This window comes from Gavia stellata, chromosome 13 (genome assembly GCF_030936135.1).
Source record: "Gavia stellata isolate bGavSte3 chromosome 13, bGavSte3.hap2, whole genome shotgun sequence".
NCBI lineage: Eukaryota > Metazoa > Chordata > Aves > Gaviiformes > Gaviidae > Gavia > Gavia stellata.
In genome coordinates, this window is record NC_082606.1 from 18,347,200 (window position 1) to 18,358,132 (window position 10,933).

The following is a 10,933-nucleotide window of genomic DNA, read 5'->3' on the forward strand; positions in this document are numbered from 1 at the left end:
TATTATTTTGTTTGCTTTTTTTTTTCCTAGGCATAAATAAATTTACTAAGAAGCTTAGAAATCCCTACGCCATCGACAATAATGAGCTACTAGATTTCCTCTCCAGGGTACCATCTGATGTTCAAAAGGTGGGTAATGAATGGCCACCACCAACAGAGGCAACAAGCGGCACTGAGAGCGGCTGGGTGCTCTGCTTGGGGACTACAGTGCCAGTGCACTTTTGAATAACGGAGATAAGGAATTGGGAAAATCCACAAAGAGAGGAGGGGGAGGGTGTTAGAAGAGAGGGGAGCCAAAATCCTTTGTCAGAAGGATAAAATGATTGCAGAAAAATTATCCTGAAAAGACCTACTTAAAAATGATCTGGAAAATCACCCAGCGTGGTTACTGAACTATGGTTTCCGTCACCTTTCTGCTCCGGTATTTGTGCGGAGGGAAAAGAAAAATAGTCTCTTTGATAGAGATAACCATCCAAAAGGATTTGCTGAATTCTCCTTTTTCTCAAGATGGAGGTGGGGGGCACATTATTTCTGTGACTTTGTGCTTGCTGTGGTTTTTTTCACATCAGCTGTCCCTCAGAATTCTTCCTCCCCAGCCACCTTGAGCTCCAGGCCTCGCTTGGACAATGCTCTGCTCATCTTTTTCTTTAAAGAAAGCCTTGAGATGTGTATAAAATACTCTGCGGCTGATCAGATCAACCTTTTACTGTTATGGAATTATAACTTTTAATCAAACCAGAATCTGTCCTCCCTCAATTTCAGTCAGGTCTCGTCTCTTCTATTTCTTTTAAACAACAACACTGTCTTCAGTAATCTCACCTATCTTCCTGGAAATTATTTGAACAAGAAGTCTGTTAGAATGTCAAAATCTGTTTATTTCTCTTGGAGGAAGGAAGATAGTCCTGGTGGGTAACGAAGCCACGCAATATAAAGAATTCTTTCTTTTGTTTTAATCAACTGGAATTGTGTCCTCGAGCCCTGATCCCGATGCCCTTGATCCCACTGACATTGTACCTTCCTCTGTGAATCGTGGCACTTTCACAGTGAGGTGCTGCTTACTGTGAATAAGGGGATCATGATCTTGCTTATAGTGATTTTACTCTGTTGGAGACAGAAAAATAATTGTCCACACACAGTGTTGAGGCATCTGGTAGAAACAAGGCTGGAAAAGGCTTCTGGTGACATTTCTCTCAAGAGGCCAACAGGTTTCTTGGTGGCAGCACTAATAACCTGAGAGAAGTCTCACCATAGACTGGTGGGAGGAAAAAAGCTCAATAGAGATGATCATACAGACATTAAGCTTCACTGTAGTTTTATTTTTTGTCATTGCTCTTGTAGAGTGCGCTGGATTTGCGGTGATGGTTTGCATATGCCCTTTTAGTGTTTATGTTTAAAGATAAGCCGCTTTTCTCTTTATGCTTTATTTAACATTTACATTTATAACATTTCCTTGAGTGGTTTCTATCATTTTGGGCTCCTTTGAGCTCTCCGAGGAAAATGATAACCATTTTCTACGAGGGAGGAATGATAAAAGTTCCTAGGATGGGACAAACTTGAGAGTTTTCCACTGGTGCTAAATATAGCAAGCCTGTGTGGCAGCCACACGCTTTAGTGAAGTCATCCATGCCAGCTCCAAAGGCCCTCTGTCTGCTTCGTTTCATGTGCTATCAATGCATCATCATTTCACTGTGGTACCGCAATGAGTTAGGAATTACCTCTGTCTGTACGTTTCCAACCCACGTGTGTTGGAGAAAAGACAGAGGAGGAGTGAAAAAGATGGCACGTTCAGCAAAAGTTTCCCGTGATTTCAATGGGAATACTCTTCTGTAGCACAACAGACAATTTGGAGATTACACCATCCTTGTCAGTTTATCACACATGTTTTTACCATTATATCGTATATGAAATTGTTTTGAAAAGTGGAGGCGGCTTTGTCCAGGTTCTATTTGGGAAAATATTTTCCTTTTTTGAAATAATTAAATAAGTCAGCATCCCAAGATCTGTGTACAGTTTTGACAACTGTCATCTTACTGTGTGTTGGGATCCACTTGAATTGAAACTCCTGAGAGAAGTTTATTAAACTTATAGGTTAGTGCCAGAAAGATAAGAAAAACAACTCCCAAACCAAAATAAACCCAAAAGATCTAGCCTACATTGCTGAAATCAGGTAGAACCCCATGTATCTCATTAGAAAAATCTGCTTTTAATATTTTCGTTTCAAGAAATGATGCATGACTTCTCAAATCCTTCCTGCAATTAATCCCCCATGTTCCTGTGTTTAGAAAATGATTCATTACTTTTGAACCTTCCTTAGTTTCCCTTGGTTTGTCCTCGGGGAGCCATTAACACACACTGTAGTGAGCTAGAGTTACCTAACTGCAAACGTCATGTCTATTTGTTTTTACAGGTGCAGCATGCTGAATTGAAACCATACAGCAGCTCCAGTCCCGTTAGGAAGAAGCGCAGTGCGCTATAGGATGCAGTGCGATTTCGGAATGCACCATCTCCCTCCGTACCCCCAATGCGTGCACACGCGCTTCCCCCCTCCCCTTCTTCTTGCTTCAGAACAACACTATAATCACTGCCACAGACTTTATCTTTGAAGACGTGGTTTTTGATAAACACCTATCTTGGGTTATCTTTTTTGGGTTGTCTTTTCTGGGTTGTCTTTTCGGCATGGAGTCGTAGCCCAAAAAAGAGCAAGGTGGAATGCATGAACTAGTTTGTGGGGTGAGGAGGCGAATGGGAGAGGATGATGCAACTGCACCTTTTTTCTTTTTTTTTTTTTCCCCCTTCGATTGCGGAGGCAAGGCTGGATATGGCAGCACTCCCTGTTTTATGTAGGAAGAGATAATTCCTCTTAGTGTAGCAGATCAGCCAAGCTGATGTGAGGAGATGCTCTGAACCAGTTTTTAACATATCCAACAGATTTACATTAAGATATGAAAGCTATTCTTTTCTGAGTTAAATCACTGTGCCTAGAAAGGTTTAAGCTCTGAATTAACGAGTCTTTGATACCCATCTTCTGTTCAAGCAGTGTACATTTTAAAAAGTTTTTTATCATAATTAGCAGAAAGAGCTAGGAGCTCCAACAGTATCTCAATATTTCATCCAGCACTTGTGGGTTTTTCTTTTCCCTTTTTTTTTCCTTCTTTTTTTAAAGCCCACCCTGTGGTTAACTCTTTGGATACTGGAATCATCGGAGATCCATTGCTGGCAATGGATGCATGAGGACCTTCTGCTGTGAAAGGATTAAGAGACTGTAGAAAAGCCTAACTCACTGACCTGAAAAGACTCTGTTACTTGCCTTTTATAATTCCATCTCATCAGGTATTTTCAGCATAGCTGTTGTTTTCCTGTCTAAATCCAGAGGGATCAACACTACAGATCCAAGAGAAAAAACACTTTATAGCCTTAAAGAAACAAGTGCTTGTGCAGAAAGAGAGCACGGTGCCCAAAGACGTGGTTGTGCAATAGTGTGCGGGCTTTGGTCCACCACTGATGTCTCGTTGGAGTCTTTCCTGGTGGTTCACAAGGAGAGGACCAGAAAGTGAAGTCATATGGAAACTGAGCAATGAAGAGACAGGAGAAAGGACCCTGCTTTCAATTGAGGAGAATGTGATTTCTCGCTTGCTTACCAATCTTTTAGCTATTGTGCTTTTGCTTTATAAAATTCAGATAACCAGCATTATCCATGTTGTTTGACTGGGGAAACTGAAACACAGGATCATAGGTAAACCTGCTTAATTTTGGTGAGAGTGTAGCCCTTGGTCCTTTAGGTGCTGTAGGACGTTGTGGGAGCGACTTGCCACAAGTCATTGGTAGCATGAGAGCCGGAGTTGCTCCTTGTGATTCCCAGGCAGGATTTACCACCAGCATCCCCTGGGGTAGTTCATAGTACAAAGAAACAGAGAATCGCAAGAGACGGGGTTCTTCTTAACAAAAGAAGACTTTGGAAGTTATCTAATTAAAGGTAAAATGGGTAAAACCTTGCTTATGGATCAGCGATCCAAATGGAGTCGCGCTGTGTGGTTCAGTAATGCAATCTTGTGGGCCTGTTGCATGAATTTGAAGAAGGAAAACTAACACCAGAGTATCTTCCACTGGATTATTAGCCAGATTCAGTGATTTTTCAAGACGTTTATTTTTCAAAGTAACAAGCCCCACTGTGCCTTTGAATAGTGAGAGGCACATTTTCATAGACTTGATTGAATAAAGAATGTATTTTGCTCACGCAAAGCTGTGTGTAGCTGCAAATGGAAAGATAGAAAAAAGATTATCCTGGTTTAAAGCCACAAAAATGCCTCTTTGTGTGCCCATGTGCTTGTGTACCCATGCGTATACAGAGTTGTGTGTAAAGAAGAGTACATGTATAATGTATTTATAGGCGAGTGTGTGTGGGAAAATGGGTGAATATACAAATTTAAAAACCTTGAAAATGTTTATGAAAAATGCCAAAGATTCTAAAGCTTATCATCTCGCGTCTGTTCTTCTTCATTTTGTATCTTTCCCGGCATGTCTCTGGCTGAGCCAGATCTCTGCATGATTTGATTTACTTCAAGTTAATGAAGCTGGTTGGAAAGAGCCTTGTAGAAATTATAAAATCTCCAGTAAATCTCCTTCTTGTACATACAATAGATGTCCACGGATCCCTTTTGTTAAACCAGTTTCTCAGTCTTCTGTGTAAACAGTGCCTCGTTGTCTTGCTTCATCATCTGGTTTATCATACTGTAGTCATAGTTATTCTGTAAGGACCACAGCAGACATATTTAAGCAGGCATGTGAGATCTGATCGTTGATTTGAGTGAAAACATTCAACTGCAGGAAAAATTGTTTGTTTATTCAGAAGTTGGGACTGATACTTCAATAGGGTTTTTTCCCTGCAGATTTTTCTACATGGAACTGATTTCTGTTCAGGAGACAGGGTGGTGTCTTTTTTTTAAAGTGTAGATGTGTTGCATTTCAGAATAATTTGTATTAGATTGTTATACTGGAGACATAACAAATGAAGGGGTTTGGATGGTCCAGTACGTATATACGCTGTAGGGAGCTCTTTGTTTTGATAAACGCTGTTTGAAATGCAATAAACGTTTGAGGTCAAGTTGATGCTTTTAATTTATCTGGATTAGGAGGTATGTTTCCCATTGTTTGCAAAATGCTTACTGTGCTATAATATTTAGTATCTGACTAGGTAAGCAAGTACATCGCTTGACAGCGCAGTGTAACAACTAACGCCGGAGGTTACTTGGAATGGAGACTGTGCTGCAGCGGGGGATGAGGTAAAGCCTTACACCACCTGCTTACAACTACTTAGTGGGATTTCCTAGGCCCTACCTAAAGGAAAGGAGGGTTCTGTGCATTTACTGCGCACTCCAGTAATCAAACTCTTTATTCAGATTTTTCATTTGATTCTTAAAGCAAGAATATTAGGATTCTTAAAGCAAGAATATTAGTTGATACATATCTTGGTGTGTCCATTTGCCCATGCAAATTAGCAGTTTTTTACATTGTTAATCTATTCAATGTATAGCATGGAAATTATAAACTTACATATTTAATTTAAGGTAGTCATTTCAGTGCAACAATATGTGCATATGCAGTCTAAAGTCTCTAAGACCACAAGGCATTCAGAAATGTAAATCTAGCTATGGGTCTTTTGGATGACTGTGGATTACAGAATCATGGAGATATTGGAATATGACTAAACATGTCCGCTAACTGTACAGTGTGTAAATAACTGGATTTAACATATATGTGCAAATGCAGTATGTACTCATGTTTGCCCAAACATAAGCTGCTGCTGCAGGTTGGTTTCTTGAATAATCAAGAACAGGACTGAGGACTCAGCTCCCCTATGGATCACTGTCAGTAAAACTCAGTCACTGAAACGCACCTTGTGGAAAGCAAGCAAACAACTGAATAAAGCAAAGTCGGTGGAAATGTCACGCACCTTTTCTTTTTTTCTGCTTGCAAAGCTCCGATTTTAACCTTCAGCCGTCGCCATTCCTCCCTCTGCTTCCCCCTCAGTCCTCTCCCCAGCCACCCAGAAAGCAGTGGGGAGCCCAGGCTCTGCCCTGCTGACCTGGGGCTCCCTCCGCGGAGCGCTGCCCAGCAGAGCAGCCACCCTGCGCCCGTCTGCGTGGGGAAGGGAAAGCGCCTGTCCCCTAGAAATTAGACTGGCTGCTGCTAATTCACTGCCTGGCGTACGAGTACTAACAATGCCCTGAGTTGGGCTGTCCCACTAGAAAACAGACTTGCCATTTAATTTCCTGTACTCTACATGGGGCTATGTTTTATTTTATTTTTTTTAATTCGGAGGGCCTGATCCTGCAGGCATTACCACAAGTGGAACTGGAGTTGTTTTCCCATCAGACCGGTAGGTTCACACCAGGAAGGAATTTGGCAGCTCTGATGTGTTAAGAAAAAATCGACAAAATACATTCTAATCAAACCTTAACCTTTAGATTCTCTGTCCTTTAAACTAAGCGTATAGACTGTTTGGGAAATGTTAGCTTTGACTTTAGAGACTATGGCATGTGTTAGAAGTGAATCCTGTTCTGACTTCATATTGTACCTGTATTTTATCTGTAAAGCTACATGTGTCAGGGCCCTGGTGCATCTACCCCTTCAAATCACACAGGGACATGATAAGAATATCTGCTCTTTAGCATCCTTAAAGTTAGCAACTAGGAAGGAAGCTGAGCTACTACAAATGGTTGTTAACCTGCTGTATTGCAGATGGAGTGTTTTAATTGTTCTCAAATTGGGGTAAGTTAAGCCACGTGAAATTCCATCATTCTGGGACAAAGTATCTGCCTGACAGTTTATCAGCGGGAAAGACCCTCAGCAGCAATAGTAATTATATAGTTCAAGGAACATGTGAGCAAGAGATGTGTTTATGATTAATATAAATATTCACAAGCACTTAGAAATAATATTGGAGTGAAAAAACAGCCTCTTGAGGTTATAGCATTTTTAATCTGCTTTTCTCTGTGATGTTTTGACTTAAAACAGTGCAGCATTTCAAGAGAATTTAGAAGGTCATTTTGTTTTGAATAAAAGACATGCTCTTCTGACAGGAATCATGAAACTGAGCGTGTGGAAGCAGGAGGCGGCATTCAGGACTCAGTGTTTGCAACAGCAGCAGCACCTGGGCGGGCATGAGTTCAAGTTCTCAGCATGGCTTTAACCTGAGGGCTGGTGATTCTTGTTAAATTTTACGTGACGGAACGTTGCCAATCGGTTCCTGCGTGTTGGATTGAACACCTGCAATTTCCCTCTTGGCTGAATGAGATGATATGCCTCTTACAGGGAAAGAAATTAAGAGCCAGAAGACATGCTGGTGTAAACTTCATTTGTGCTGATGTCCTAGTGCAACCAGCCTTCCAACCTCTTGAGGACTTCCTTGCAGAAGGAAGGTAGGACAGGCTCATAGACTGGGCACATATATCTGGTTCTGGGTCTTCCAGGGCCAGCCGTGTTCAGATTTAGATGGTCAATAGTTTGTGCCTCGCACTAGTGCTCATTGGCTGCTAGAATGGCTCCATGAAGCCGTGTGCTCACAGGTAGTGCATTTAAAGAGTGGCCTTCAGCCCATGAAGGAAGGACAAGGTACTGGGCTTCAATGATTTGAGGGATAGATGGATGGGTATGAGTGGTGAACCTGTGCTAGGGACTGTTTCCCCAGGGCATCTGGGACTGCTTAGCTAGGGATTTCTCTTCTACACCCGATTTGTTGTGATCAAATTTCTAGCAGATGAATGAAGAATTTTTCTGCTCTTGACCTCTGCATTTTGGTAACTTTTATGACTGCAAAGAATATTAAATGTTTAACTGTCATCTACCAACTGGAGATGATAAAACCTAAAGACTTGGGACTTATATTTCCAAATGCATGGTCAGCCTAGATTCTTCTTCAGTCCCAAAGGATGTGGGGATAAAATGGTGCTGGATCCAAACTCCTTCAGAGAAGTGCAAAGTCTGCTCACCAGTATTGTTACAGTGATTTCAAAGATGCTGGCAAATACTTCAATTGTGTCCTCAGTAGGGGTAAGTGAATAAAAGGGGGTTTATCTTAGTGATGCTACCCTTTATTTCTACTGTGGGTATTTTTTTTTAAAGACATCACCTGAAAAGAAGCAAAAGAAAATGCGTTATTTTTATTTCTCGAGCAAATACTTGCTGCTACTTCTATTCTAGCTGCTGTATGTGGAAGATGGGATTTGAGTGCTTCTAAGGTCCTGAGTCGGTGCATAGCAAAACCATATATTATTCACTTGCTCAGTACCGCCACCTCCCAAAGTAGAGTAAGTATCTTGTCTTCATTTTCAAGTGGTGATGCATGGAAAGAGCATATGTTCCTACAGACAAAAAAAGACTTGGTTTCATTGACTTGTGTGCTAAATTTTGCTTTGATCATGGCTGTCTGATTTCTCCCTCCACCTTCTGTCTGCCTGTGGTCAGCTCACTCCACAGAGTGAGTATCTGGAGCAGCACAACAGCTACAACCTTAGAAGAAGGGGCAGGGAGGGGGAGAAGTCTCCCTCCATCTCTGGCAATAGACGACTTTACTGAAAGTCAATGCCATTCCCTTGCATTTATCACTGCCACTCTTGCTCTGCATATTTTTGGTATTCGCCATGCATTGTTAGCAGTGATTGTCATGTAATTAAATCACTGCTCATCACAAGAGCCTATTTTTATGCTGAGATAAGCATCAGAAGTCTGCTGCAGCATCCCCCAGATCAATAAAGATGTTCCCTGTAGGATTACAAATAGTCTGGGGTTGTACAGGGCACTAGAATTAATTAGGAATGATTTCTCTTTTTCTTTCTTCTTTCAATACATTTTTAATTGTTTATCCATTTTCGATGGGCTTGTTTTTAACTCTACCATGATGGTCCAGATGCTTCTGTTCAGACCTTTTGAGTATGATATGATATCAATTTGGGCAATACCATTTGCTGTAAGCAGTCACTATTATCATCATCTTTCCATAGTCATGTGTGACTATTGCTTTGAAATACATTTCTGAATGAGATATTTGCATCTCAAGCTTTGCACTTGAGCTTACAGTTAAATGGGTTTATTAAGTGTTTGAACTTGGAGATCCAAATGCAATGCATAACTTTTAGGTGCTATCCTGAAGATTTTGGCATTTTGATCGGAAGACCAGAGGGCAAGTGGAGAAACTTGAGCTGTTTACTGAGGAAGCATTTGCCCAAGGTCACAGAGCAAGTCTGTGGCAAAGAAGGGCTAACACCCTGGGTTATTGTGGTTTATACTTTCCTGTTCTCAGCTGTCTGCTTTCCTTTGCCTTGTCTTTAAATTTTCTCCTACTTCCATGCCAAACTGGTTTTATCAACCTCCAGACCCCAGGAAAGCCCCTCGAGTCCCATTGTTTGCTGTAGAGGTAAGGGCAGGTAAAAGTTGCAACAGGTCATGAAGGATGGGATTATTCAAAAGAGTTCTTTAAGAAGAGGCTAACTGGAACAAAGTCAATTAAGGTGCTTGTTTGGGAGAGGATAAACTATAAACACAGTGTTGAATATATTCTATAGTATTGACCGGGTACGTGAATAGAGGCTGTGGACCGTCTGTGTAGGACACTACAGTGAGACAGAAGTTTCTGGAGAGTTTCTAAAACCAGGGTGGTGGTGTCCACGAATGGATGAGGCATAGGGAAGGTGAAGGTCTTCGTTTTCACTGCCCTTCAGTCAAATGGCTGAGTGCCATGTCCTTCTCATCCAGCATCATCAAAAATGGAAATGTTGCCTTCAGCTGTGCTGGGGAGGAGTGTTTGCTCTCTCAAAGGCTCAGGGAAATGGTAAATTCCTTGTAGGGAATAGAAGCAGTGTCAGGATTCCTGTAGGGAAATATAGCCACTTCTCTACATGAAAAAGAAATTAACAGTTGAGTGTTTTGCACTTGCATTGCTGTACTAAAGTGTCATTCTTCATGAGTTGCACCTGAAGTGCACTGAAGTCAAATGCCCGCTGAGCTCAAAGGCTTTGGATCAGTCTGGCTGCCTCTATGAAAGGGATAAATAGTGGCCAAATTTGCTGCTGATAAACTAGGGGCACCTAATGCAGAGAGGATGGTGATGCCCTGGAAGAGCTTTCCTGAATACAACAAGGTGCTCCTTGGAAATGATTCTTCTAATTGGGTCATGCCCACTGTCAAATGAAGGAGGAGCTGCAAATGTTGCTGTGAGCAGCTCTCACCTGATTGTGCATGCTCTGTGCTCATGTCAGCTTGGAGGAGAGGGCTGGAGCTCGTGCTCTGCTCTCAGTCATTCTGTCCACCTTATTGCTTCATGGGGTGAAGATTAATTGGCCCTCAGTTAGTGGTCAGCCCTGCTGACATTTTGCCAGGTTATTCCCATTTTCTGAAGAGCAGAAAAACTTTGCCTTGATTTAGTGGCAAAGAATTGGGCAGCAGCTGTGCTTTAAAAAGCGCAGGGATCCTCAAGTGCTCCAAGCTGGTGCAAAGATGCTAATTTGGGTGTAGCTTCACCCAAAGGCAGTGGTAGGCACCTTGCTGCAGCCAAGAGATTAAATATTTTAATTAGGATCCATCGGGATCCAAGGCCATGTGAAGTTATTGCCTGCCTTCTGCTTGCATCGCAAACCAGCAGAAGATAAACATCTCTGCAGGTGGTGGGGTTTTGGGGAGCGCAAAACTCAGCAAATGCCCCTGCCACCCCAGGTAGCCTGGTGTTAGGAAGGCAAGCTTTGCACGGTACATGTGTGTGACCATGCCCACACAAAGACAGTAGCTGTTCAGTTCCTGCCAAAAGTTGACCGTGCCCAGACCGCGATACGATGCAAGCTCCTGTCAGCCAGTCAAGCCCGATCTGCCCAGGATGTGCATGTGGCAGCACAGGAGAAGAGCTGGCAGCCCCTGAACATCTCTGGGTTAAAAGCTTGCTGGGA

General features: G+C 42.1%; 1 protein-coding gene across 4 annotated transcripts in view; it reads left to right on the top strand.

Moving 5' to 3' along the window:
- Positions 1-2,475, top strand: part of MCTP2 (multiple C2 and transmembrane domain containing 2) — a 101,975-nt gene extending 99,500 nt beyond the window's left edge. For all 4 annotated transcript variants that reach the window (XM_059823661.1, XM_059823658.1, XM_059823659.1 and 1 more), the window contains 2 exons: positions 31-128; positions 2,407-2,475. In XM_059823661.1, coding sequence (XP_059679644.1) covers positions 31-128; positions 2,407-2,475 — 167 coding nt within the window. The remainder of the gene's footprint in view (positions 1-30; positions 129-2,406) is intronic.
- Positions 2,476-10,933: the final 8,458 nt, after the last annotated feature.